This window comes from Cygnus olor, chromosome 1, assembly GCF_009769625.2.
Source record: "Cygnus olor isolate bCygOlo1 chromosome 1, bCygOlo1.pri.v2, whole genome shotgun sequence".
Taxonomy (NCBI): domain Eukaryota; kingdom Metazoa; phylum Chordata; class Aves; order Anseriformes; family Anatidae; genus Cygnus; species Cygnus olor.
Genome location: NC_049169.1, coordinates 1,734,046 through 1,761,788, shown reverse-complemented (window position 1 = coordinate 1,761,788; position 27,743 = coordinate 1,734,046). Strand labels below are relative to the sequence as shown.

Here is a 27,743-nt window from a genome sequence, read left to right as displayed (position 1 = left end):
AATTTAAGAATGTTATGTATAGGTTAGGTCATACGTTGTTTATCCCCATGTTACAGATGGGAACTGACTTTCAGAGTTTGTCAGTATTAAGTGTCAAACTCCACCACGTAGCTCTTATTTCGGCTCCACTATCTCCCCCAGCAAATACAGCCCAGCTGCCGAGCTGCTGCTTTGTCGCCACACTTGTAGTAACAGGGGCGTTTTGCCAGCGTGCCGCATTCACACTCCTATCAGACATAGTTGTGCTGACAAAACCACCCTGTAGACAGTGGTCCTGCGAAGAGGTGTTTAGGAGCAGGCACCGTAGTATCCAAACCTGGTGTCCTACCCAATGTATGTTTTTAAAATAAAGCTAGGGGAGTGTTTATTTAATTTGGGCATGTACCTGTCTTTCTGAAAAGGCCGAGCAGGCCTTTCACGATGTTTAAACCTTGCATATTCTAGCTCATCGTTCCGCATGCCAGGAAGGTGGTATGCAAAATGGCAGGGGAGATCGCGCCACCCCAGACAGCCCGCAGTGCCCAGGCTGCTCTTGTTTGTTTGGGTTTGTTAACCTCCTCCTTGCCCGCCAGAGTCCCGCTCAAAAATGAACCAGATCTCTTAGGCCTGTTAAGCTTCTTCCTTGACATACAGCCTAAAAATCCCTCCAAACATTGTCAAAATACGAGTGGGAAGTTATAACCTGAGACCACAGTTACAGCAGCCACTTCCTTCAGCACTCAGCCGCCCCCCTTCTCATGTGCCAAAACATTTCCCCCCTCCTTTTTGGGGGGAAAAGGAGGTATTTTCTCCCCATATCATTTCTGGAGCAACACTACAACGTTGGGCTACTGATAATTGTCTGGGTAAGAAAGAACGGAAAGCGAATTGCGGTGCAGGGGCAGAAACAAGAACTTGAAGACAGGAATTTGTTAAGCAGATCTTTATGCTTCAATACTGAGAGTTACTTTTGCATTTCAGGTAGGTTTATGAGCTACTTTTTGTTAATCGATCGCGTACAGACTGATTGCATGTTATCCGCAGTTATGTAAGGCGTTAAATGATTCACGGGAGGAAGCAGTCCTGTGTTTTTTGAAGGCGTGTGTATCTTGATGTTTGCTAGCAACTGGATAAATAGTTTTCAGAACATGACAGGGAATACACGGATGCGATAGTGTACTTTACCAGAGGCAGAATGAAGCCAAGCTGAGTAATATGTAAGAATCACGTCTTGTCTGGATGATGTTTTCTGCTGGTTATGGGTTGTCTGTGTAAGGCTTTAGGAAGAGGGATTCCACAGAGGAAGCGAAGTCTTAGTGGAGACCCTTTTATGAACCTCCGTGCTGTGCCCTCTCCAAGCCTTACTCACCTTCAGGGACCAGCTCTGTGAATATTACTCAGCCTGGCTGCGAGAGGAGTCCAGCCCAAACAAGCCCTGGAGTTGTGCTCATGTTGGCAGCAGAGAGAGACTGTGACGCTAAAGCTGACAGCGACAATCCTTCCGGGGAAAGCAGATGAAACCCGAATATTCTTACGGTAGAAAATGACTTGGAAGAAAAGAGGAAGGGGGAGAGAGAATCCCCGTGTGTCTGCATTCTTGCTGGTCCAGATCACTCAAAACCATCAGCGAGTGTCTTTCCGTGGTCAGAGTCCACAGAAGCTGCTTGGCTCGAGGCAGGGATAACGCAGCATAAAGAACACGATGACATAATGCAGCCGTAACGTCTGCCTTTGGAATATATATCCACAATCTTTAAAGAAACAACCAAAACAGTCCCGCCCTCCTCCCTTCCCCCTCCCAAAGATATAACTGCTCGCGAGGACTTTTATGGCAGTTTTATTGGCGGGTCTGATTCATGCAAGAACGTGCCCGTGCATAAGTTACAAATTTGTATTTGGAAACAGGCTTTGATCAAAATGAGTATCGCTGGCACTGGCTGCACCGTGCAACCGAAAAACAGCAGTTGGCACGCGAGAAGGTTGGGAGCTGAAGTCAACTGGAGCTTCTCACGCCATTTCTCTGTTGTTCGGGCAGATGTTGTGTGTAATAACACCACGAGCTCGGACGGTCCGTGTTTTTGGGCGTAGCGTTCGTATTCATAAGATGGAAATTGCTCTCCTGGCCTGAGCACACAAACTTTCGGCTCGGGGATGGTTGAGGTGACTCTTCCTCCAGAGCTCTGCAAAATGTTGGAGGCTCTATTTCAGTAAAAATGCATCTACGCTGCGGGTTGTTGTTTTTTCCACTTGTAACTGTGTGATGGAGTTGAATGGCAGCTAATTATAGTGACCTCCCACCATCCAAAATAAATGCTGGATTCCAGACCGGCTCATAAACTTTTCAGATGACCCAATCGTCTCTTGATGGGTCATAGCCTACTTTTGCTCATTTTCCAGAAGACTGCTCTGAATTTGGCTCCGAATATAAATATCTGGGAGTGGAATGTTAAACACAGCTCATGGACGGTAAACAATGTTGTGTACAGCAGCGGGGGGCTGACAGCCCCGGGTACGTGAAAATGGATGGGAGATGATTGCCTGTGGAGATCGTCCATATTCCAGTCCTTGAGCATGTTATGCTGTATATAGCATATTAGGAATAGCTGTAAAGTTAGTTTTCAGTCGGGTTTCGGTTCCTAGTAAGCAGGATTTCAAAACGGACACGCACAACAATGAAAACGAATACGCTATGAATGTAATGGATGCTTTCGTTTTCCCCGAGACTTCAAGCCGCCGAAGGGATTAAAATGTCGCAGGTTCTTTCTTTGAAGAAATTGAATCCAGATGTCAGTCACGTTGGAGGCATCCGGGACCTGTGAAAACTGGGAAAAGTGCCCGCTGAGGAATACCCCCCTGCCTCCAGGCTGCCGTGGTGCACCAGCTCGGGTCTTTTCCTTCGCAGCCAGTGGCAGAAGCGAGATCTTTTGTCTCTGGCTCCTCTCTGCAGCAGCAAACATCCTTCTTGCAGAGTTAGGTATAAACTAAAGCAACCCCAAGCGCCCTGGCTGATGGCTGGGGCTGTGTAACCTGGCCAGACCTGAACTGTGAGGACATGGAGGGTGCTGGAATGACTCTTCCACTGAATATAGGCTGAAAATCACATTCCAGGCCTGCTAGGATTGTATATTAACTGTGTCTGCCTGCTGTTCTCGCACATGATTTGCTTGAGTATTGCGAAGAGAAGAGACAGGAAAACAGGTCGTGAGTGCTGGCTGCCCAGGACACGGGTGCTGGAGGACACGTTCAGCTGTGGGGGCAACATTCCTGCTGCCCCGAGTGGTCTGCACGCCACGCTTGGCAACCCCTGGCACTAGTCAGATGCCATGTGTTGTTTAAGCAACTGAGTGTTTTTAACTGTGAAAACTTACCACAGTCTGGAATTGCAGACCAGAATTCGGATGCGTGTTTTCTTAGGAATTCCTCGTTTGTTAATCTAAAATTTATTTGATGATGCTCTGGGGCTGAAATAACAAAATGGCACGTCAGTACCCCCAAGAGCACTTGTGTTTAGTAGCAGTCCTACCCAGAATAACACGCAGGAGCAAAGAATGACGTAGGTATGAGGCTGCCCAGGACGTCAGGCAAGCAGCTCGGTGTAACAGCAGCCCACTCTTCTCCATGGAAATGAAAACCCAAACTAAAAGCGAGCGTTGAACGATGAGGGCTGGGTGACTGTCACTCGAAATCCTTCTGGCTCCCTAACGCGACAGGAGGATGGGAGTCACCGAGGTATTTCACTCCTAGAAGTGAAAATCCACATCTGAGTGTAGGGGAGGAATGCTATTAATACCACTGGCAGGAGAGCAGGAAGAACTGGTCTGTTACAGTCGCTCCGTGCAGAGACTGGCCGGGCGGCATTCTCCTGGCTTCGGAGTCCTGGTGTGGGCCGGACCCTGCCCAGCAGCCCAGAGGGGTTGGGGAAGGCACAAAGGCAGCCAGGGTCAGGGCAGAGGGGTAAAGGGGCACTGGGAACACAGAGGGAGATGTTGGTGGGTAGAGGGAAGCTGGGATTGTGGTGTGGAGTGTGTAGGGTACAACTCCAGAAGTTGGGCTTGGTAGCTTCTGCTGCAGGATGAACGAGTTTCCTTTCTTTTTCCATTTGTTTTGGCTTTCTTCAGAGAATTCCCAAGTACTACAGCCTCCTTCAGGGTGGTTTGCCCACCGGAGTGGTTTTTGCCCACCTCCCACCCTTGCCATCTTCAGGCTTCTCCAGATTTATTCCCTTTGTGTGCTCGGTGCTGCGTGTGGGTCATCAACTACCCACACGTGCGCATCTCCACCGCGCAGGTGGATTTTACCTTGAAACAGTGCTTGATCTACCCAGATCGGCTGTGCAGGACACGTACCTATCGCACGTGCTGGGCCAGGAGCAGGCGGGGAGCCCCGGTGTGTCAGGCTGGAGCCTTCAGTTCCCTCTCCATGACTTCAGCAGGCTTGCATCATGGTGAAATAGGCAGCCTCAGCAGGTGTCACGCACAAACAGGGATCTCCCAGCGGTGAATCGTCCCTTCCCCGAGGGCTCTGCAAGGAGAGGGACAATTATTTAACTCTTACATCACAGAAAACACTTGGGATGGCACGAAGTGCTCCGAGACGCAGGACATCACGTTCTGGTCCTAACGAGACTCGTTCAAGAGCCGCCCTTGTGTGCATGTGTGGCTCTTCATGCCTTCCCTCCCGGGTCCCAATTGTTCACGTCCTATTTTTAGTTGGCTCTGCACATCTCCATCTCAGGAAAGGGAGATGTCTGGGTCGAGAATTGTTCCCCTCTCCCAACTCAGGGCCCTTTAGAGCACATTTATCAAACCTTTGTCCTTAGGTTAGAGGAGAATCAAGCTTTTAGGCACTCCCAAACCCCCGATCAAACTCAGTGATGGGTTTTCCAGAGTCACAGTCCCGTTGGTTAGTTGTCGTCGTAAAACCAGTTGACTTGACTAGCGGGAAGGAAGGTGACTGGGCTGACCGGGATCCCCCCATCTGAAGGACCTCAAGTTTCTGAGAATCCTGCGTTGGGCGACCCTGAATGTTGTAAACCCTGACCCCCAACCGAGGTTCAAGGGGCCTGGATTTCCAAGTTTTCCACCCAAAAGACACAAACAGGGCCAAAATCAAACCAAAACGGGCCAGGGGAGAGGACGACATGACTGGGGCTGGCGGGGCGCGAGCCTTTTTCCACAAAGAAGGTGGGCGAGCACGGCCAGGCAGCCCTGCAGCCACCCTTCTACCACCAAACAAACTCGGTGCGTTTCCACCAGCACAGGAGACCTTTTTACTTCAGAGGTTTGTGGCGGTGCCAGGAATAATAGGACTGAACAAACAAACAAACCCTACAAGCCCCGCTGCATCCACGGCCGGGCCTGCTGGGGCAGGCTCCCCTGGGAGGAGAGGGGGAGCGGCTCAGGCCCTGCCAGCACAGCTTTGGAAGCCAAGAGCCGACTTAAAAGTGCAGGTCTGGACAAGAATTTGGGTTTTTGAACAGGGAGGGCTGAGGCTGGTTAAAAAAATACCACAATTTGTGGCGGCAAGCGCCTCGCGCCCCTGTGGCGGCAACGAGAGAGAGACCGTGAGGAGAAGCGCGTCCCACCGCCAGGCCTGAGGGGCGGCTGAGCCTCAGAACCACAAGTGCCAGGAGAGAAAAAGAGGGGAAATAGCCCCAAACCAAAACACGCCTTTTAATTTGCCTCTTTTTAACCCGAATGGTTAAAAAAAAGGAAAAAAACAGAAAAAAAAATGTGTTTTCCAAACCACTTTCTGTCACAAAACGTGAGGAACGCTCCCCTCGCCCCTCACAGGTTCCCCCCCTTAAAGCAAAGCCTCCCCAGCTCCCGTTTTGGGGCGTTTTTTAAGGATTTTAGGAGAAAAAAGGCAGGCAAATGGACCGGGGTGGGAGGGGCGAGCTCCTGAGGGAGGTGGGCGGGGCTATGGAAGGGGGCGGGGGCTTAGGGGCGTGGTCCCGGCCGTGGCCCCGCCCCCGGCGGTGAGGTCGGGGCGCGGCGCGGCTGCGGGCGCAGAGCGGCGGGGGGCGGTGGGGGGCGCGGGGCGATGGTGGCGCCCGGCGAGCTCGGGGGGCTGCTGCCCGTCAAGAGGACGATCCGTGTCATCGACGCCCAGAACCAGGCCTTCAGGGAGCAGGAGGTGAGCTGGAGATGGGGAACGAGGGGGAAAAGAGGGGCCGGAGAGCGGGTTTTTGGGGGTCTGGGGGGGGGATTTTGAGGGTAAAAGAGGTGGGTTTGGGGACGGTGAGGAGCTAGGTGCTGCCCGGACCCGCCTTGAGGTGCAGGCTGTGATTTAAAATAAAAAAAAAAAGAAAACTTTTTAAAAAAAAGAAAACTTTTTGTTAAAGGCTCCTGCTGGAGGGTAGTCCTGAAGGCGGGGGGCGAAGCGGGGCTGCTCCGGGGGGCTCTCTGCGTGCGCCGTCTCCTCCCGCTGCCAGGATTTTGCCTTATTAGGACCTCGAGCCAAAGCCGAAGTGTTGGTGGCTTTTTTTTTATATATATAGAGAGAGTTGATTTTATACTGTGTTGTTATGCAGAGAGGGTAATTGCTTTCGGGGGAGGCTATCGCACGTCTCCTGCAGGGACTGGAGGCAAAGTTCAGCAGTCAGGCAGAGACTGGCGGCACTGGGCAGGGCGTTATTGCCCCGCTCGGGGACAAGGGGAAGGGAGCTGCAGGCAGCTCTGGGGCCAGCACACTGCGCACATAGCCCCCACCTTAAAGCCCTGCCTTTAAAACAGCCCCATTTGGGCAATCGCCTCCTGCAAGAGGGAAAACAGGTGCTGGGAGAGAAGTGAAATACGGCAGGTCTTATAAATATGAATAAATCGCCTCTAATACTTAAAATGTACGTGTTTGGTATGGTATAACCGGTGTGCTGGGTATTGGCTGTGAAGCTGTGGGTCAGGGCTCGAGCGATGCCCCCCGAGCAATATTCCTGGCGGTGCTGGGTACTCGTTTGGTGTCAGGAGCCCCCAAATTTTGGGGCTGAACGCTCCCATCGTGGCGAGCAGCCCCCTGAATTTGGGAAAGGCAGAGGGTGAGATCTCACCCCAAGGTGCCAAGCTGGAGCTGGGGGATTCGCATCGATCCCAGGTAAAGGTGTCCAGGACAGAGGCGAGCTTTGCTCAGCTTTCACGTGGATCTTAAAGATAGTCAGGTGGCGATGATCGCTGGCAAGGAATATTCGAGTTGGTGACTTAAAACCTCCTCCTGCATTCCTGGTTTAATTAATCCAAGTTCGGCTGCGTGCGGTTTGTCGATTTGTCACCGAGTTTGTATGCGTTGGGTTGGGGCTGGCACGGCGAGCATTGTCCTCTGGTAAATGAGCCCTGTAAAATCCACTAATTATTACCCAGCGCAGGGGAAAGGTTGCGTGCGTGCGTGCTGCTAGGGGAAAAACTGCTTGGCTCAAAAGTAGCTGGTTTTCTTCCGAGCAGCAAGATGCAGTGCCTTCACAACGTGAATTACCTGCGCTTAAAAGAGAAGCCCTTGAAGCACCGTAGCCTTGCCCTCCAGCCGAGGCACTGAGACAAAGATTTACCTTTTGTGTGGACGTTCACGACGTATTTGTATTCGTTTCTAATAAAGAGCCCCTTGGGGGGGGAAAAAAAAACGTGAATGGAAGTAGGAGAGCTGTTGAACTCCCCAGGGTTTTAATTGTGTCGGGGCTGTAAGGCTTACGGCTGCTAACTTGTTACGGAAGCGTTGCAGACTTGCTTCTAATCTGGGCTTCTGTAAGGAATACAGCGTGGAGACAGTCGGATCATTGTTTGCAAGTACAGAACTAAAAAAAAAAAGAAGTACCGAGCCAAAGTTATCCCTAGCATGAACTGCGCCGAGGCTCAGCTTACACCGTGGCTGAGTTTGACCACAAGCGGAGGATCGCAGTACGTAACCCCCAGCTGAAACGCAGATCACAGGGAAGGTGAGGCTTCTAAGAGGGAGGCTGTCTCCCTGCCTTGGATCGAGTGATGCAGTTGGAAGGAGAAGAAGAAACAGATGCAGCTTTCTGGCAGTGAAACCGTTCCCGTCTGAGACGGGACAGAGAGTGGGATTTCTTTTCAAGAGAGGGGAAGTGGCCTTTTGCTAAGCTGCATTTGTAGCGCGCAGAAGTTTTTCTGTTGGCCGAACACCCCGAGGGAGCACAGGGCACGGACAGAAAACGCTCGGGTCTTGCCGGTCTGTGAAATTCCTCCCTCTGCAGAGCAGAGAAGTGCTGCTCGGGAGCTGTGCTGCCTCTCGTCCACAAGAGCAGAGCTTTTTGCTCCCAGCCTGCCTTCGCCTGTCTCGGTGCCTACCAGCTGCTGTTCCAGAAGGTGCCAACTTACGGTCCCGCAGGGACAGGGAGCCCCTTTGTGCCGCCTGGCCCGAGCAGAGGCAGGAATGCCTGCCGCGAGACCTCGTGCATGTGTCGCGGATGTGCGGGGAAGGCATCCGCACGCCGTCCCTTCGCGTAGACGGCGTGTCACTGTATCTCGTTTCTGGCCAGCCTGCCGAGCTGACCCTTTAACGGCAGGCTGCGAAATACCATGCGAGCATCCTGAAGCACCGAGGTTCCTTACTGTTACTTTTCAGTGTCATGTTTTTCCTTTCCGTGCTATTTATATCCCTGGCCTTGCCCGAGCTGTGTGTGGCTCACGCCTGTATGTTTTCTGCTCACGTTCCTGTAGTTTCGTAAGCTTCTCTTGCCTCGTGTCCCTTTATCCCGGTACACGGATGCGTGGCTTCACAGAACTAAATTGCCTATCCTTTCGCTCCAGCCAGAAACGTCTGTAAGTAATTAAAGTTTCCTCGTTTCCTGAGCACAGCCTGCGTATCCAGCCTGCAGGATAAGCCTTTCCCAACCAACATTCCCTGAGAGCGATGGCTCGAGGCTGGCAGAGGGGACAAGCGACTGCAGCGTCCCCGGTGTTGAGCTTAAACCCGCTGAGAGCCGGGGGCCCATGCTCGAGGGTGCCCTCTTGGAGCTTTCCCCTTTCCCGCAGCGCCTCCGTAGTCCTGAGATTACCCAAACATTTCGAGCGCAGCCTCAGACACCCTTTGTGCGGTGCCGAGAGGTCTTTGTGCTCTGCATCGGCCATAAACCGTCGCGTTTCATGTTCCTCCCTGCGACTTTGAGGGCTTAATTCAGTGTGAGCTCAGTCCTGTGTTGCTTAACGCCGCTCACAGACAGACAGGCTCCTCGGGTCGTGTTGCTGAGAACGGATCTTGCGTACGTAGCTCTTAGGTTTCCTCAGTCCTTCCTGGAACCCAGCTCTCTCTGCGGGTTCCTATTTCCCTTTTCTGCTTTCAGCTTCTGTCACATCGGTGCCACGCAGGAGCAGAGGGTTTGGGCTCCCAGTCCTGCAACCTCCAACTGGAAATGGAGATGCTGAAGAGCTTGGCCTAAGCAAGCCTTCACCTTTTAGTCCTTGATACAGGAGAGGAGAAACTTAACTGTAATTAACCAAAAACGTCTAACGAAGTTTTGGGAAAGTTTTTAGGGCGATTGAGTCAAAAAAAAATTAAAGCTTCCATCAACTTATGCTAACCAACTCCAAACGAAGAAACTTCCTTGTGCTGATGAGTCACGCCAACGTGTGCCAGACGCTTAGGAGCACCAGGGCACCTTCCCTGGGCAGTCCCTACAGCCCGATATCTTGATCCAAAATTCGTAGGGTAGTCAGCATGATGTTAAAAAACCGATCAGAGCTCAAGCACCAGTAGGTTTCCTTGGGACACTTCCTCATTTTTGGCAGCCTTTGGGTCAGGGCAGTGTTGAAAATGCTCTGGGCTCCCGGCGTGGATTAGCGGCGTAGAAAAGCAGAAGCTCTGCCTTTCAAATCTAAACACGGAGAAGAAAAATTATGATGAGTTGCCGGGGGGGGGGCAGAGCAGGAGGAGGAGGAAGCTTTGTAAAACCGAAGGTCTTAAACTTCATCTGCTTCGAGTGTGCGTAGCCCTCGCAGGAATGTTCAGCATGTGGTCATTTGCCATTTGTTAGAATAGCTGCTGAGGCTGTCCTGGGCTCCGACTGCTACTTTTCTCTCCAAAATAAAATTAAAATGGAAAAACGCATTCTTTCGACAAAGGAAAACATGATAAAAGGGAGAAGCAGATCGCAGCTCCATCTTTAGACGAGTCGCCTGCCCTGTAGAGCCGAGTGCTTCGGTCTATTTCTGTTCCGAGCCATAACGGTCTCTGTTTGAGCCTAATTCTGAATTCTGACGTGTGTGTTATCTCGCCTCTTCTACACTGGGCAGAGTTTTTGCAGTTTTAATTGTAGCCCTAAAGTTCAGACAAATATTTACAGCCTCTGCTTTCCATTTAAGATGAATGGCCACTTCAAAACGCTTTCTTTGCAGTGTTTCCCATTCCTTAAGGGTGTTCATGCTTTTTAAACCTGCCTGGACAGCTTGAGAAATGAAGTGGGAGTCACAGCCAGTACGATTTGTTCTCTGCTTTATTTACAGGAGCCAAGCAATAAACGGGTTCGGCCTTTAGCACGGGTCACATCCTTGGCGAACTTGATCTCTCCTGTAAGAAATGGTGCAGTTCGGCGCTTTGGGCAGACAATACAGGTAAAAAGCAGAGTTTTCTAGCCCTCTGTGGACGTGTGGGACGGTACTGGCTGTAGGGGGGGGAAACAGGCACGGGGATTTCCAGGCAGCTTGTGAAAACCTACCGTAGGATTCGTGCAAGGACAGAAAGCTTGCTTGGGGATGAAGAAGAGTTCAGGAGTTCAGAGGTGGCTCCCTAGGTTGTTGAGGGCTTAGGGAGGGAAGCAAAAATAAACTTCAGATAAGGAGAATGGTGTTGGTAAACCGTTGCAGCACTCGAGATATGTGTATTGGAGCTCGTGTCTAGATAGAAGCGAGCTGACCTTGCTGTTTAGCGATGATGTCAGGGACGTGTTGCCTAAGGAACCGCGTGTGTCCAGGTGCGATCGCTGCTCTGTCTCTTGCAGTACCACTGCAGATCACGAGAGCAAAGTTCGCCTGGTGTCTGACTAACCCCCTTATAAGCAGAGTTATGATCCTAATTTATTTACTTCCTCATACCTTGGAAATAGACCCAAGCTTTATCTGCCCGTTCTCCTCCCAAGCGCTGCTGCTGGATCGGTGCAGAGAGGCACATGGAAAAGATTGCCAGTCTCGGGGCTCTTGGGCCCTTCTCAGCAGCCTGATTAAAGTGTTCCTTTATCTGAGGAAAAGTGTCTGGGTGTGTTTTCCTGCCCTGTGCAGCAGAGGAGGATGAAGGATTGGGAGGGGTGTGGGTAATACTTCTGCACTTCTGAACTGTAGGCTCTTTTTTTTAACTTTTTTTCTTTTTTTTTCTTTAATCCCTGTAGTCATTCGCCCTTCGCAGCGACAGCAAATCCCCTGGCTGTGCCCAGAAGTCATGTAGCAGATCCGCTGCTCCCACCCCTCCTAAAAGAAGAAACAGTGTCCTCTGGTCTGAGATGCTAGATGTCAACATGAAAGAATCCCTGAGCACCAAAGAAATCAAGCGCCAGGAGGTAAGATGTCTGTTAAACAGCAGGACTGGCAAAGGCAGCTGAGGCTTGGTCCATTTCCTTGGTGGGAAAAGGAGTAGTGAGCATCTGTGGGTGATTGTGTCTTCCTGTGCACCTTCATTTCTAAACCACTAGATTTATTTCAGTGCCAGGCATGGGAAAAGGTAGGCTGCTCTCTCTCGAGTCACTAGGGAGCTCGTCTCCCCAGTTTGACCCTTCAGAGATGCCAAACTCTTTCCACGGGGGCGCTCAGCATTTCTGAAATTTGAGACCCAGCCGCGCTGGTTGCTTTGCAGCAGACCCAAAGTCGGGTTCCTTGTAAAGCCAGCTGTCTTTCTCTTCGAGTTCTTGACAATTGGTTGAAAGCCAAACAGCGAGGCCTTGGCTTGCCTTTTCCCTGTAGTTCTTAGACAAATCTTCTCATGACAACACAGAAGCTGACTAAAGACGCCTGGGATTTGACCTCTGCGGTTTTCTGGGTTTTGTTTTTTTCGTGCTTGCCTGTGTAAAAGCAGTGATTTAAAAGGTGCTAATATTTAATTTGGCTTGTGCGTGAGCATCAGAGCTTTCACACAGTTGTAAGTAATGTAGCTTTCTCCAGGCTGGGAAAGCCAGCAGATTTACTCGGGGTTGTCGTGCCCAGGTGGCATAAAGCGATTCAGATGGCAGAACCGCCTATTCAGGCCGAAGAGACAGGATGTACATTACGTTAGCTGAAAGGCTCTTTCAGGGGAAAACGGGGATTAAAAATGACACTCCATGCTTTTATCCCCCTCCTCACAGGCAATATATGAAATGTCCAGAGGAGAGCAGGACCTAATTGAAGACCTGAAGCTTGCCAGAAAGGTGAGTGGTTTTTTCCTGCAGTCAGTAATCACATTGCAGATAATTTACTTACCCCCGCAAACATTACACATCAGCTTTGTCAGGCCTAGAATCCACCTTTAGGAAACTCTCCTGGAAAGCTGAAGCGAGCAGTCCTGCAGTGCTGGTTTGGGTGCAACAAACTCGGCCCTAAAACGATTGCGCTTTGCAGTCCTGCACAGCTAGTTGGGGAATTCCTCTCCCAGAGGAGAACAGTTCAGACAGGAAAGCCCTTCTCCTTTTTAGGCCTTGATGCCTGTATACAGAGTTGTGGATACGATGTTGTAACATGGATCCAAGTCGATGTTACTGTTTCTATCGGCTTCTCGTCAAATCTGTCCTGCACTTGATACATCCCCGGGATTTACATTGTCAGCTTTTAGCTGTGGGAGATCTGAATGCATTTTAATACTGACTTCCTTTGACAGGCTTATCACGATCCTATGCTGAAACTCTCCATCATGTCCGAGGAGGAACTCACCCACATATTTGGGGACTTGGATTCTTATATTCCTCTGCATGAAGGTAAGAACAATTGGATCACTTTCACATAATACGTTGACTAGGAGTTGCACTCGGTGCTTGCTCACATTAGAATAGTTTACTGGGGTGTTGTAGCAGTTTCTAATTCCGTGTTTCAATTCCAGACTTGTTGGCAAGTTTAGGAGAAGCAACAAAACCAGATGGAACAGTGGAGCAGATTGGGCCCATTCTCGTGAAATGGGTGAGTACATAACTCTCAGACACCAGGCTGAAAATGATTATGAGCTTAAAGAACGTTTAAAGCTGGAAGCTGAAAAGCTGCGGGCTTTTGTGGCCTTGAGTGAAAGACTGAAGCGGAAATCCTGACTGCCCTGAAAACAATGGGGCTCTGTCAGCTGTAATGGGCCACAATTTCATCTGGGAGACTTGCACTAGTGCGACTGCAATTACTTACTGATTTATGTTTGAAATGTCTACATTGTCCGGACTGTTAGCAACTGATGTGATCTCAATAGCGCTGTAGCTGTTAATCTCAAACATCTGAACTTCAAAGGCATTGAATGTAGGACGCCCTTGTTCTCCTCACAAAAGACTAGCTACATACACAGGATAATCTGTTAGCTTTTTTTTATTGGGCCCAGATATCTCAGTGAGGGAAGTAGAACCCCCCGAGCTTGACATGTTAATGTGATTTGGTCTTCCTGCATGGAATTTGACTCTTCAACACTATTCTTCTCCTGCAGTTACCAAGACTCCATGCCTACAAAGGTTACTGTAGCAATCAGCTGGCAGCCAAAGCGCTTCTGGATCAGAAGAAGCAGGACCGGAGAGTGCAGGACTTCCTTCAGCGCTGCCTCGAGTCTCCTTTCAGCCGCAAGCTGGACCTTTGGAGCTTTTTGGACATTCCTCGAAGTCGGCTGGTCAAATACCCGCTGCTCCTGAAAGAGATCCTGAGGCACACTCCTAAAGACCATCCTGATGTCCAGATCCTGGAAGAAGCCGTAAGTAATAGCGATTTTATGAGCATTGTTCTGACAGAACCATGTCATTTTAGAGCTCCAGAAAGCTTTCTTAAACCCTCAGCGGTTTTGTGGGGTGGCTTTCTCAGAGGACATAAATCTGTGACAGTAACCCCTTGTGAAAGCAAATGGGCGATCAGTCCACATGGACTCCATCATGGGGAGGTTTTAAATAACAGCGTAAAGGGAAGATATGCAAGCATAGGTCCCTATTTAATCATCTGTAAATGTTTTATTTTTTAGATATCTATAATCCAAGGTGTCCTCTCTGACATCAACTTGAAGAAGGGGGAGTCAGAGTGCCAGTACTACATTGACAAGCTGGAATACCTGGATGAGAAGCAGAAGGACCCGAGGATTGAAGGAAGCAAAGCTTTACTGTGCCACGGGGAGCTGAAGAATAAAAATGGGCATGTAAGTCCCTCGTGTTCATGGTAATTAATGCTCAGGTTTGAAAACCTTCCCTTAAAGGCAGTTTGAAACTCCTTGTCATAGCAGGACCAGGAGCCCTTCCATCCTTAGGGTTAGCCTAGACAATTACCTAGATTTTAAAAAGCAGAGGAAAAAGGACCTGATGGCAGACTGCATTGCAGGCTATAAGGGAAAGTTTCCTGCTGACAGTTTTACAATTGGCCTTCAGGAGCTGGAAAATAATTAGCACAAAATTACCTTAGAAAGTGTGCTCTGTGCCCTAGCACTCCATCAAAAGGGATTTCCTGCTGCCTGTTTACTTTCAGGTGCTCTGACATTCCCCATTGTGAACGCTGGCGCGCAGCTCTTCCAAACAAAAGTGTTCCTGCAAAAGCCTGTTTGGCTTTGAGATGAACTGCCAAGAGTTTATCTCCCACTGCAGCAGCACTGAAAGACCCTGCTGTACTCCAGGCTTTGCTGCCTTTTGTCCTGGCTTGCAGGAGTAACCTCAGTTTAAACATCAAATCTTTGTGTTCTTTATTTTTCAGTTGGTTGTTTTGAGGTTTTTTGTTTAATTCAGCCATTACGCTGCAGGACACATGAAGCATTTTGTATAGTCAGAAAAAAAACTGCTTCTAATTATCCTCTCCTTGCCTTCTGCAAATCATAAATCAATTCTTACGGGTCACAAAATAATAAATCTGATGATGTAAGTGTTGTATATGCCACTGCTGTCAGGGTCCTAAGTTACTGTAACCAACAATTGTCAGGAAGCTAACATGGGTGTGAGACTTGAGCTAACATGGCCTTGAATTCCAGAGGGTGTGTAACAACTTTGCATAGAGCACAACGCTTTGCTCATACTCGGATATGTTTTCCCTTTCAGAAACTCTACGTCTTCCTTTTCCAAGACATCCTGGTTTTGACCCGGCCAGTCACTCGCAACGAGCGTCAGTCCTACCAAGTGTACCGGCAGCCAATCCCTGTCCAGGAGCTGCTCCTCGAAGACCTGCAGGACGGCGATGTGAAAATGGGAGGATCCTTCCGAGGAGCTTTTGGCAATTCGGATAAAGGTACAGCCCAACCCCATCACCCGTGTGGGGATCAGTTGGTGAGGAGAGCAGGAGATCTCCGTCAGGATGATCCCTGCACGCAGCGGGTGTGTGACGTGTCTGCATCCACCTTTAGACTCGCTGCTGGGCTTCGCAGTGTTATATCTGGTGGCCATAAACTTTCATACGGCGCCTTGCAGTCGGAGCTAAAATTAGAAAAACATCTATTTCAGTGCGACCGGGCTGGGCTTTTTGGGGAGAATGTTTGTGGGATTTTGAACGCTTTCCCCTAAGCAGAGCAGGTCAGGCAGGGCCGCTTGCCTCGTGATGGAATCTCTAAATACTGAGCTAGGAACTGATCTGCTTTTTCCTATGTTTACCCTCAGCTAAAAATATCTTCCGAGTTCGTTTCCAAGACCCCTCCCCGGGCCAGTCCCACACGCTGCAGGCCAACGACATCTTCCACAAGCAGCAGTGGGTCAACTGCATCCGAACCGCCATCGCCCCCTTCCAGCGGACTGCAGCCGCCGCGGAGCTGCCGGAGCTGCCGGAGCTCAGCGAAGAGTCGGAGGAGAACAACCCCTCCGCGCCCAACGTCAAAGCCCAGAGGAGGCAGTCCGCCATGTCCGGCGTAACGGAGATGGAGCTGGACGAGAGCACGGCCGAGTGCGGCTCCGTCCTGGACTCGGAGGAAGCCAAGGGCGTGAAAACGCACAGAACGCTCGCGGGGCACAGGAAAACGAGGGAGAAGCAGCTGAGCAGCAAGCGGAAAGAAACGCTAGTGTAAAGAGGAGCCCGGTGACACCACGGCGGAAGACTGTTTATTTATAAATAACGTGTACATTTTTCTTGTCATGTGAGCATGATTGGATTTGCTCTTCTGAACAGAAGTGTCTTTTTTTTTTTATGTTGTAATGGCAGCTACTGGTATACAGTTAACACTGTTGAACTGGAGTCTGTTTTTCCTAAAGCAACCACTTTGACCCTGTTTTTATGCTCTTAGTCTGTGATTCAGAAGCCCTCGTGGTTTTGACTGCTTCCGGCAGATTTTTGAAGAGCACACCTTGGTTTCTGAAAGATTGCCACGTGGTGATTGAGGCGGGGAAATGGTAAACCTAAAGCAGAAGTTGGTGCCGTCACCACGAGCCTGGTGGTGTCCCACTGCAGCGGAACAGTTTGGATCTGTGCTGCAGGAGCCCTTTTAAAGTGGGCTCGAAAGCTGAAGTCACATTTTCTTTTTGTCTCGAATAGTGCATGTTTTGCAGAGTCTGGTTATCGTCACCCATGTGACTTTCCATCCTTTTTTTTTTAAAAAAAAAAAAAAAAAGGACAAAAAATCAGACCCCAGGTTCAACAGGTTCTCAATTTACCTACTGGAATCTTTCGTCCTGGTGCGTTCATTGTACATTCCTCATTTTCACTCATGTAACCTGCCGCATATTTAATTTTTTTTTTATTAGTTGTTTTTGTTTCCAATACTTGTTTGGGGTTTTTTGGTTTTCTTTTTGTTTGTTTGTTTGTTCGTTTTTTTACTTTTGTATTTTCGTCATCTGCAGTCTTTCAGACTTGGCATTTCCTTTCAGCTACTTGATCCTTCTTGTTCAGAGGCGCGCGTGTACATAATGCGCCTGCGCTGAGCTCTGGACTCCTGAAAGAGAACTGCGTTGTACGGGGCGTAGGAAGGTTTTGTAGGCACGTTGCAAAGGGTTTGGGGAGGGAAGAAGAGCAGCAGCTGTAGAGGGAATAGCAAGGGAGTGAAAGTAGCTTTTGTAGTTACTGTTTGTTGAAAATGAAATGCCTTCCGTGGGGGGGCCGGGCTGGAGGCAGCCGAGAGGATATTGCATGTGGTAGAAAGGTAGAGAAGAGGAAGCGTCTGCGGCGGAGGAGTTGGGGACGGGAGAGGTAGAAGTGTATATACTCGTAACGGCGACACTGCCGCCTTCTAGCAGTCCAAAGAATTCGTGTGAGAAGCCAGCTGGGAAACTGCCGCGAAGCATCGTAGGAAACAAAGCGGTACCAGCTCTGATCGAAGCCAAAGGGTTGCTCCCGCACTGCGGCCGAGGGTGGCGGGGTGAGGGCAGCGATCCCACGCCACCCCTCCTCGAGCCTTGCACTCACCTGGCTGTGAGGGTTCCTGTCCCTCGCGCCAGTAGTGCGGGAGGTGGGAGGAAGGTGTACATAGACACAAAGCCGTGTGGTTCTCTGTAAATGTCTTGTACAGTTTCGATTGCCAAGTACAATTAAATTTGTGACAGCCTTCTGCTTGTCTTGCGTGAGTTGTTTCCTGGGCAGGGCACCCTGAATACAGGCGGGGTTATCGGGCTGCGGTATGGGGAAGCAGATAAAGCCTGCGCACCTGGCTGGGCCCCGGAGCCCCCGTGAGGAATCTGGGGGTTTGTCAAAATCCTCTTCTCGGTCACGGTTCCTCTTTTTGCCGCCTAGGCCCAGCAGGACGCGAGCCAGGGGTTTATGGCCGGCACCGGCTGCCCTCCCGGCGCGACAGGCGGGCGCTGGGAAAGGGCACAGCTCCCTGAGTCACCCTGCGGCTTCCCTGGGTTTTCAGAGGAAAAGGGAGCAGGGGTGATGGTCGCTGCCCTGCCCTGCTCATGGCACACCGAGAGGACGTTGCTGGGTGTTTTGCACGTATTTCTCTTCATCCTTAGCTCTGATACCAAATCGAGTATTAGTTACGCTTGTTCCTCCTGTGTGCTGTGAAGTGATACCCTGCGGCTGCCCATGGAAAGAAACCAGATCTGTCTACAACAGCCCACGCTTCTTTCAAAGGAAACGACGTGTGACCCCAAAAGCAGCTCTCAAACCACCCTACAGCCCCGGCGGGGAAAAAGGTCTCCCCACTTAGAAATCCCTGAGCTGAAGGAGAACGCGGCTGGACAGAGCTGGGGAGCACCCTGGGGAACCTATCCAGAGGCGAACTACGAGTGGTGATGATGAAATCACACGAAAATCCTTGGGCTGCCCGTGTAGGGCACCGTCTGGGTGCTGGGTGTCCATGCTGGTTCCCCCAGCTCTCCCACGATGTCCCCAGCGCCCTGTTTGCCCCTGTTTTTGACCTCTGAATATGAATTTTAAGCTGGAGGGAGCTCAGCCCTCCCCACACAGGGGTTAGAAGCGAGAGGGTGTAGAAGAAAGTCTCCTTTTGCAGACACACACACACAAAAAAGCCTTCAGCGAGCTGCGGGGGCACATGGCTCGGCCTCAAAGGAGGGGAAATCCTGCGGCTTATCCTCCCGCGCGTCAGGCCGGGGACAGACCTCGCTCTGGACTTCACGCAGCCGACAGACAGAGTTGGCCGCGAGCCTCGTTTCCCCCGCTCGGTGCTGGTCCCGCGCGCTCCCGAGGACGAATGTGCCGACCGCAGCCAGCCGCCGCCTCCGCCCTCGCTCTGCTAGACTAAACACGCCAGGCGTGCCTGGCTGCCGGCGGGTCCTGGCCTCCTTCTCCCTCTCCCTCTCCCTCTCCTCTCTTCTTCCTCTCCTTCTTCTCCCTCTCCTTCTCCTTTTCCTATCTTCTCCCTCTCCTCTCCTTCTCCTCTCTTCTCCCTCTCCTTCTTCTCCCTCTCCTTTTCCCATCTTCTCCCCCTCCCTCTCCTCCTTTTCCTTCTCTCCTTCTTCTCTCCTCTCTCTCTCCTTCTCCCTCTCCTCCTTTTCCTATCTTCTCCTTCTCCTTCTCCTCTGCTTCCCTCCTCTCTTCTCCCTCTCCTTCTTCTCCCTCTTTCTCCTTTTCCTCCTCTCCCTCTCCTCTTTTCTCCCCCCTCTCCTCCTCTCTCTTTCCTCTATTCTCCTTCTCCCTCTCCTTCTCCCTCTCCCCCTCCTTCTCCTTCTCCTTCTACTCCTTCTCCTTTTCTCCTCTCCTCTCCTCACACCCAGACAAGGGACCTGAGCAAGCACCATGCCCCCAACCCCCCCCACACCCCAAAATCCTTGCCCACCCCTGCCGCTGCGACATCCCCATCACAGACGGGCAGGAGCAGGGAGTGCGGCTGTGCCCTGCGGGCTCCCGGCACCTCCACCCTTGGCAAGCAGCTCCCCGGCCCCGTATTTACCTTGTGGGGTTCCCCACCCAGCTTGGTGCTGAGCAGGGCCAGCACCACGCAGCACACCCCTGCCCCGAGCACCTCCCCAGCACCCCAATCCTGGCCTGCACCACGGGGACGTCTGGCAGGCGGGACCACGGTCCCTTTGGGTTAAAAAAAACCAGACTTTGGGCACGCAGCCCCGCAGACCCCGTCGTTTGCCCCCATTTTTTGGAAACCTCACTAAAACAATACCTCAACCACAAACCGCCGCCGCCGCCGCCTGGCTCTTACACCCGGCAGCTGCCGTCCCCCGGAGCCCTTTCCAAAAAATCCCAGTTTGTTCCCTAAACCCCGATGCGATTTTTGCCGGGCTTTGTGGCCGTTCCCCTCAACCTCCACGAACGCCTGGGTTCATGCAGGGCCCCGGGGCCCCACGGAGGTTTCCGTGCCGGAGCCATTTCGTTCCCCGCCTCCAAATTTCTCTTTTTTCCACGAATTCCTCAGCCTCCCCCCCCTCCCCGCCTCGTCTGCGAAAGCAAACCCAGACACATCTGCGCACATCTGCGCTTGCGGTGCAAGCCACGCAGGGTTGGGATAATTCGTCTGGGTGCTTCTAACCAGTCATTTTGGGATTTTTTTAGACATTTCGTGGGTCAGATCACCCTAAGGCAGAGGCTGGGGTTGAGCGGGGCGATGCCGGAAGGGGAGGCCGCCTGCAGAACACCCAGCAGCGTCCTCTCCCCACTCCATCAGGATTTTATGGGCCAGCAGGCGGGTTTAGGAGGTTAATTAGCCTTCTGTGCTAATGAGGTCGCAATTAAGCATGGTCAAAATCAAGGGCTGGCCCGACCTCCTCCCAGAGAGGAAGGCAGCATGGGATGGGCAAGGGGAGGCAGCGGGTGCTGGAGATGGGGAAGGGAAGGGTGGGGGTGGGTGGGAGAGATGGGGGGGGGTGCTGGGTGCTGGTGGTAGGAGGTGATGGGTGCTGGGAGGTGGTGGGTGCTGGTGGTGGGAGCTGGTGGGTGCTGGTGGTGGAAGGAGATGGGTGCTGGTGGTGTAACGTGATGGGTGCTGGTGGTAGGACGTGATGGGTACTGGTGGTGGGAGGTGATGGGTGCTGGGGATGGAAGGAGGTGGGTGCTGGTGTTGGGAGGTGATGGGTGCTGGTGGTGGAACATGATGGGGCTGGTCGTGGAAGGAGATGGGTGCTAGGAGGAGATGGGTGCTAGTGGTGGGCGCTGGTGGTGGGAGGAGTTGGATGCTGGTGATGGAAATTGATGGGTGCCAGGGACAGGGAGGTGACAGAGAAGCAACCCCCCAGCAGCTTCCAGCTTTGCTCAGCACCAAGGCACTCCCAGGATGAAGCCTCCCGTTAGCAAGATCACCCTGGTGCCCCCCCAGCCCACCCTCGTGTTGGAGCTCAGACAAGCCCCCCAGCTTGAACAACCTCCTAAATCCTCCCAGGCCTGGAAAACACCCCGAAAAACACCTGACGGTGCCTGCCTCTCCCAAGCCACCCCCCCAAGCCAGCCCCCGCTCCCCAGCCCTGGACTTTCCTGTCCCGCCCGGGGCTCTTTCACAGTTTTGATTCATTTTGGAGCAGAACAGCAGCACGCGCAGGCAGAAAACCAGGGAGCAGCTCGTTGCACAAGAGGAGCCGCCAGGGCCTCCCCTCCCCGAAACGCGCTCGCCGTGCCTCTCGCCAGACAGGTTCCCAGCACGGCTCAGCCAATTCCTCCCTGCCTCTGCGACGCTTTTCGTGCCAGGAGTTTTTTCCAGATGAGGTTTTCCTCAAGATGGTCATCCCCTCCCAAACTTTGTCCCACCTGGAGGCCCCAATTCCCACGCGATTCCAAGTTGTCCCATGGGTTGCTTCTGTTTTGTGGCATTCCCTCCAAATCCCACAGGTTTCATTACTCGCTGGGGGAATCTGGGGAAAATTAGTGCTGTTTTCCTGGAACCCAGAAAGGCAAAATATCTTCTGCTGCTGCTCAGCCTGGTCATCTGGTCTGTTTGCTCCTTGGCCTGGCTGGTGACGTTCACTTGGCTGTTATGGGCACATAGGAAAGAGGGGATGGATGGATGGATGGATGGATGGATGGATGGATGGATGGATGGATGGATGTGTGGGTGGATGGGTGGATGGAGGGGCAGCTCGATGGATGGTAGTATGAATGCATGGATGGATGAACAGATACATGGTTGGGTGACTGGATGGATGCATGAGTGAATGGGCAAATGGATGGATGGTTGGTTGATGATGGATGGATGGATGGATGGATGGTTGACGATGGATGGATGGATGGATGGATACGTGGATGGATGAATGAATACATAGATGGATGGTTGGGTGAGTATGGATGGATGGATGGATGGTTGACGATGGATGGATGGATGGATGGATACGTGGATGGATGAATGAATACATAGATGGATGGTTGGGTGAGTATGGATGGATGGATGGTTAGTTGACAATGGATGGATGGATGGATGGATGGATGGATGGATGGTTGACAACAGATGGATGGATGAATGGATGGAAGGAATGTAGGTGGGTAAAAGGAAGGACACATGGATGGATGGTTGGGTGGCTGAGTGAATGCATGGACAGTTGGCTGGATGGATAGACAGATGGATGAACACAGATGGATGGACAGCAAAACTGACCTCATCACCACGTGTTTCTGAACCCCACTGCACACGCTGCCGTGAGAGATGAGCAAAAACCGAAAGCAGGATGTTACGAGGTGGTGAACCCTCACTCAGCCTGGGGCTAACCCCTGAATAACCAGGGCATGAGCCTCATGCCGCGACTCACCTGCTGCGCGGCCACCTCAGCTCCCCGGGGGCCACACAGGTGTTCACGGGGAGCCCGGATGAGGCGTCACGGCTGACTCAGGTCCCCGTCAGCATCGGCAACCGGGCTCTGCCTGGGCCTGTACGAGCAAGGAGCTCCCTGCGGGCCTCAGCTCCTCCTTTTCCTCCTCCTCCTCCTCCGGGAGAGGGAGGACGGAGGGAGGAGGCCCCATCCGTGCCTCCCCGCCAGCGCTGCGTGCCGGGGCAGAGCCGCGTGCGAGCGGGGAGCGCGGGACGCCATGGCCGAGCGGCTGTCGGAGGAGCAGATCGCCGAGTTCAAGGAGGCTTTTTCCCTTTTCGACCGGGACGGCGACGGCTGCATCACCACCAAGGAGCTGGGCACCGTCATGCGCTCGCTGGGGCAGAACCCCACCGAGGCGGAGCTGCAGGACATGGTGGGCGAGGTGGACGCCGACGGCAGCGGCACCATCGACTTCCCCGAGTTCCTCTCGCTGATGGCGAGGAAGATGAGGGACTCGGACAGCGAGGAGGAGATCCGCGAGGCCTTCCGCGTCTTCGACAAGGACGGCAACGGCTACATCAGCGCGGCGGAGCTGCGGCACGTCATGACCAACCTGGGCGAGAAGCTGACGGACGAGGAGGTGGACGAGATGATCAAGGAGGCTGACTGCAACAACGACGGGCAGGTCAACTACGAGGAGTTCGTGAGGATGATGACGGAGAAGTGACCTTCATCCCCGGCCTGCAGGTAACTTGCCGGGATGCCATTTTGTGCCCAACCCCATGTGCAGGGAAATCCTCGGACCAGGGGGGCCACCATCTCCTTGGCAATGGGACCCCAAATTTCTCATTACCCTCGTCTCAACATGTGCTGGTGGTTGGAAACATCAACGTTCACGGTGCCTTTTTATTTTATTTTATTTTATTTTATTTTATTTTATTTTATTTTATTTTATTTTTTCCTTTGTTTCTTCATAGGGAACCGAGGCCGTAGTGGCCCCCAGCCCCTCCATCCCCTCACTGCCTTCTCTCCACCGTCCTGGGCTGGAAAATCATCCTTTATCCCAGCCGGAGCATCGCCAGCCAGCGTCTGCGTCGGATGCGGGCATCCCACCCCAGCGGGACAGGGCTCGGGGATGCTGCTTCTCTCCCGGGATGCTGATGGACATGGGGGTGTCCCTCCTGCTCCCCCCCCCCAAGATGCACCCCCTGCATCTGTAGAGGGGACAGTGGCCACCGCGTGTCCCCCAGTACCACGCCGAGCCCAATAAAATATCCTCCCCATGTCCGGGTGGCTGCCAGAGCTTCTTTTGGCTTCTCTTTGGGGCCACTGCTAATCCCGCCCCCCGCAAAAAAAAAAAAAAAAGACCACCATTGGTGCACGTGGATGGGGTGACAGGGCTGGGGATGGGACCCACGTCACCCCCATCCCCTTTCCCCCATCCTTTCACCCCACGAGCTGGGGAAATGCCCCATGTGGCGGCTCAGCGCCCTGCCCCTGGGTTGTGGCCACCCCGCCCCAAATCCCCTCACTTCTGGGGGCTGCTGGCTGCAGCCATGCTCTGGTTCACCCCACTTCTATCCCCAGAGGACTGGTGGTAGGTGGATTTAGCCCAAAAGCCCCGTCCCAAACAAAGGCAGGACAGGATTCGCCTTTCCCAGCCTTCACCCACCCCACAGCGCTCCCCGTGACTCAGTTTCCCTACAAAGAGGGCGAAACCCAATCGCAGCAGCCCTCCCACTGCTGGCCAGGGCGGTTTCCTTTCTCTATATGGTGGGTTTGGAAAGAGAATTAATTATAATGGGCCTCATTAATGCTCAGTCACTAACGAACAAGCACACCGTGCCAGCACCTGGCGCCTTCACCACGCGCTGCCCTCTTGCTCGCGCACAGCCCTGCAGCAGACACAAAACGGGCATTTATGGCCCCAAAAAAAAGCCCTAATCCTGCACAATTGAGACAAGCAACGGGGTCACACCAGGCTATCATACACAAGCCACTAAATTTAGACCTTCCAAAAAATGTGATTATTTATTAACGCGCTGCTCCGGAGGCGAAGTGCCGTGCAGTATTTTTAGGGCTGACCTTTTCTCCTTCTGTTCCGGGGCTGTTTAATTACCGGCGCGTTTTTTTCACGCCGCTCCTCCTGGGCTGTTTTTCTTAATGACGGCCTTAAACGAGAGGCTGGAGCCCGGCCAGGAACGCCAGCATCCTCGTTGGCGTCTTTCATCGTGGGGAAAGTTCCCAATTTTGCCCTTTTTCCCCCCATTTGGGCTCCCAGCGGCTTGGCAAGGTTTGCCCTGGCACCGCTCGGGATGGAAAGACAGACGGATGGATGGACAGACGGGCAGGACCACGCTTATCTCTGCCGGCGCCGCCGGCTTGCTGGCGCCGTTTGCTTTGGCATCGCCAAGGGAGGGCATTTTGCTCCCCAAATCCGGCTGTTGAGGCCCAAATCTTAGGGACGGAGCTGGTGAAAGCGGGCAGGATCCGGCCCCGACCTTGCACCCTGCCCGCCCCCGCGCCGTGACTCACGGGGAGGCTCAGATCCGGCCTTCGTTAATGATTACGTTAATTGAGCCGCCGTTGGAGATGCACCAGAGGGGGTGGAAGGGGGCGGCTGTGGGGCGCCAAGGGGCAGAAACCTGCCCGTCCCACCCCAAAAACCTCGTCGGGGTGGTCCCCAGGGATGGGGACAGTGGGGTGGGACCTGGGGGAGGGGAGGACCTGGGAAATCCTCCAGGGTGGGACCTTGCTGGGGGCCACCTGGGGTGGGTCCCGGGGGACCTTCTGAGATGGGACCTGGGGGGGGGTTACGTGGGGTGGCAAACGGGGCTCACCTGTAGGGGGAAGACCTGGAGGTTTATATGTTTTGGGGGATTTTTATTCTCCAAAATGATGGTTCTGTGGGATACGCAGCTCACGAGCCCCCCAGCACCACCTGCCATGGGGAGGGGAGATGGGAGAAGCTTCACCTGCAGTGCCGGGTCAGACCCAAATCCTCCCCGTTCCCGCTGATTTTAGCAGAAGCATTTTGATGTTTCAGCAGCCGGGCTTTAAAAACAGCGATTAAATGTTGGGCAAACAACTTCTGCAGACCCCTGAAGGGACTGAAAGGCTTCTCTCTGCACTCCCAAAGGCCGTTAAAGAAGGGCAGGGATTTTTTTCCCCATTTTTCCCCATTTTTCCCCTCTTCCACAGAGTCCCGGCCTCCTCCCCAGCAAGAGCTCTGCCCTTAGTGAAGGTGATGTCCGGGGGGGGGAACGCCACCGCCTGCAGGAAGGGAAGGCCCCATGGCATCTGCACCGGCTTCTACTCCTCCTGCAAAAAGGGAGGCTGAAAAAAAATGAGGCTGAAAAAAAAAAAAAAAAAGAGGCTGAAAAAGAAGCTGTAAAAAAAAAAGGTAAAAATAAGAGGTTAAAAAAAAAAGAGGCTGCAAAAAGGGAAGGCTGCAAAAAGAAAAAAAAAAAAGGAGGTTGCAGAAAAAGAGGCTGAAAAAAAAGAGGCCAAAAAAAGAGGCTGTAAAAAAAGGCTAAAAAAAAAGAGGCTAAAAAAAAAGCTGAAAAAAAAAAAAAGGTAAAAAAAAAGAGGTTAAAAAAAGAGGCTGCAAAAAGGGAAGACTGAAAAGCAAAAAAAAAGAGGCTGCAAAAAGGAGAGGATAAAAAAATATATATGGCTGGAAAAAAAAAAGGCTGCAAAAAAAAAAAAAAGAGGCTGCAAAAAAAAAAGGAGGCTGCAGAAAAAGAGGCTGAAAAAAAAGAAGCTGCAAAAAGGGAAGGCTGCATAAATAAAGGGAGGCTGCAAAAAGGGGAGGCTGCAAAGAAAATGAAGGCTGCAAAAAAAGGGAGGCTGCAGAAAAAGAGGCTGAAAAAAAGAAAGAGGCTAAAAAAAGAAGCTGTAAAAAAAAGCTACAAAAAAAGAGGCTGCAAAAAGGGGAGGCTGCAAAAAAAAAAAAAAGGAAGGCTGCAAAAAAAGAGAGGCTAAAAAAAAGGCTGGAAAAAAAAAAGAGGCTAAAAAAAGTCTGAAAAAATAAGAGGCTGTAAAAAAAAGCTAAAAAAAAAAAGGCTGCGAAAAGGGAAGGCTGCAAAGAAAAAGGAAGGCTGAAAAAAAAATAGGAGGCTGCAAAAAAGGGAGCCTGCAAAAAGGAGAGGCTGTGAAAAAATGGGGAAAATGTATTTTTTTTTGCAGCTCCAGGTTGGCAGGGAGTGGGATGCCCGTGGAGAAGAGCTGAGCTGGGTTCCCCTCCAGAGAGGGGAGTAAATAACCAAGCGTGGCAAAAAATAAAATTAAAATTAAATTAAATTAAATTAAATTAAATTAAATTTAAATAATAAAATAAAATAAAATAAAATAAAATAAAATAAAATAAAATAAAATAAAATAAAATTACATTAAAATAAAAAAGAGCTGATGTGGGATGCGGGAGGGGGGAACAAACCCGCAAATCCCTGGGGGGAACAAACCCACAAATCCGCAAATCCCTGGGGGGAACAAACCCACAAATCCTTGTCTCCAGCCCGGCCATACAAACAGGCACGGCCGTATGGGGCCGCAGCAGGAGCTGAGCCCCGTGTTGCACCCGATGGGGGATTTCCTTTGGGGTAAAAAGGTTTGGGAGCTGGAGGGGTCGTTTTCACCCCATTTATGGGAAATAATCCCATGTGCCATTAATAGCGTTTTCCTCCCGGGGGCTGGTGGGGGCTCACGGGGGGGGGGGGGGGGGCGACTGCGACCTTTTCGCATCGCATGAGCAAAGCAGGAGCAGAGGGAGATGGGGATAAATGGGACCAGGAGTGGGGACGTGGGACCAGGAGATGGGGACAAATTGGAGCACAGGAAGGGAAAAAATGGGACCAGTTGGGTGAGGAGAGAAAAAGTGGGAGCTGGAGAGGGGCCGAGTGGGACAAGGAGAGGAGAAAGTGGGAGCAGACCGTTGGGGACACCTCCATCAATTTGTCACTTTCAGGGATGCCATCTGTGTTGGCACCTTGGGAAGGGGCCAGGATTTGGGTTTTCTCAGCCCAAAATGATGCTGACGATGAGCAGCGCCGCTGGGGCTAACGGGGAGCAGGATGAGGCCACAACCGGAGCCGGTCCAGGCTTCATCCCAGCACCGCTGGGGTATTTAATGGGAAATAAATCGCCCCGTGCACGCGCTGCCCCGAATGCTGGGAGCCCCCGGGACCACAGCCCAGCCAGGAGGGGATTCGGGGCCATTTCCCTCCCCTGCTCTCTGGGTTTTCCCTTGATTCCCAGTTTTTTTCCCCCAAACCACACCACACCCCCACGCCCCGAGCTGAGATCAGCGGGGATTTGGTTACTGAGGGATCTGAGGAGCTCCAAAAAGCTTTTGAAAGGCGGCGGATTGGAGCCCGGAGCTAGAAGAGAGCCCGGCAGCTTTGCGGGGGCGGGTTGTCATTGCCGTTAATTTTCGTGCAGGATTAGGAAAAACGCAATTAAAGGAAAAATTAAAAAAAAAAAAAAAAAAAAAAGAAAGACAGGTGAAGTGGGGCCCATGGGGGCAGAGTTCAGAGCTTGAAGAGCTGGCGGGAGCTCTGCCACCCACGTGTATTTTGGGGCACATCGGTGC

At 52.1% G+C, this 27,743-nt stretch overlaps 3 protein-coding genes and 1 long non-coding RNA gene across 9 annotated transcripts in view; 3 read left to right on the top strand and 1 right to left on the bottom strand.

Annotated features, from left to right (window-relative positions):
• Positions 1-17,559, top strand: part of NET1 (neuroepithelial cell transforming 1) — a 50,000-nt gene extending 32,441 nt beyond the window's left edge. For 2 of the 4 annotated variants that reach the window (XM_040545931.1, XM_040545941.1), the window contains exons 4-12: positions 10,428-10,535; positions 11,306-11,473; positions 12,254-12,316; positions 12,763-12,859; positions 12,982-13,058; positions 13,561-13,818; positions 14,080-14,250; positions 15,134-15,320; positions 15,686-17,559. In XM_040545931.1, the coding sequence (XP_040401865.1) occupies positions 10,428-10,535; positions 11,306-11,473; positions 12,254-12,316; positions 12,763-12,859; positions 12,982-13,058; positions 13,561-13,818; positions 14,080-14,250; positions 15,134-15,320; positions 15,686-16,086 (1,530 nt within the window). In that variant the 3' untranslated portion in view covers positions 16,087-17,559. Of the gene's footprint in view, positions 1-5,961; positions 6,115-10,427; positions 10,536-11,305; positions 11,474-12,253; positions 12,317-12,762; positions 12,860-12,981; positions 13,059-13,560; positions 13,819-14,079; positions 14,251-15,133; positions 15,321-15,685 lie in introns of those variants that run through there. The other 2 variants (XM_040545952.1, XM_040545963.1) reach the window with 2 other exon arrangements.
• LOC121064438 lies at positions 911-5,804 on the bottom strand. Its single transcript, XR_005816505.1, has 2 exons — positions 4,326-5,804; positions 911-2,801 (listed from the first exon to the last, which is right to left on the bottom strand). It is a non-coding gene; the product is annotated as an uncharacterized LOC121064438 (long non-coding RNA).
• Positions 17,560-19,109: 1,550 nt separating the features above from the next.
• Positions 19,110-21,329, top strand: LOC121064425. Of its 3 annotated transcripts, none has more exons than XR_005816501.1 (2): positions 19,110-20,119; positions 20,624-21,329. XR_005816501.1 is itself a non-coding variant. In XM_040545895.1 (2 exons), the coding sequence occupies exons 1-2, from the start codon at positions 19,690-19,692 to the stop codon at positions 21,277-21,279; spliced, it is 1,050 nt and encodes a 349-aa protein (XP_040401829.1). In that variant the 5' UTR covers positions 19,328-19,689; the 3' UTR covers positions 21,280-21,329. The 3 variants fall into 3 exon arrangements, 2 of the variants coding, with proteins under 2 accessions (XP_040401829.1, XP_040401818.1); XM_040545895.1 differs by having other exon boundaries at positions 19,328-20,119; positions 20,660-21,329; XM_040545884.1 differs by having other exon boundaries at positions 19,328-20,119; positions 20,657-21,329.
• Positions 21,330-21,863: 534 nt separating this feature from the next.
• Positions 21,864-23,440, top strand: LOC121064426 (calmodulin, striated muscle). Its single transcript, XM_040545916.1, has 2 exons — positions 21,864-22,900; positions 23,131-23,440. Exon 1 carries the CDS (start codon positions 22,431-22,433, stop codon positions 22,878-22,880), a length of 450 nt encoding a protein of 149 aa, XP_040401850.1. The 5' UTR covers positions 21,864-22,430; the 3' UTR covers positions 22,881-22,900; positions 23,131-23,440.
• Positions 23,441-27,743: the final 4,303 nt, after the last annotated feature.

Excerpts from the sequence above, each read along its gene's own strand:
- LOC121064426 (XM_040545916.1), top strand. The coding sequence starts at position 22,431 with ATGGCCGAGCGGCTGTCGGAGGAGCAGATCGCCGAGTTCAAGGAGGCT.
- LOC121064425 (XM_040545884.1), top strand. The coding sequence starts at position 19,690 with ATGCGATTTTTGCCGGGCTTTGTGGCCGTTCCCCTCAACCTCCACGAA. Across the intron at positions 20,120-20,656 it reads CCAGCAGGCGGGTTTAGGAG|CAGCTTCCAGCTTTGCTCAG; the intron begins GTTAATTAGCCT and ends GCAACCCCCCAG.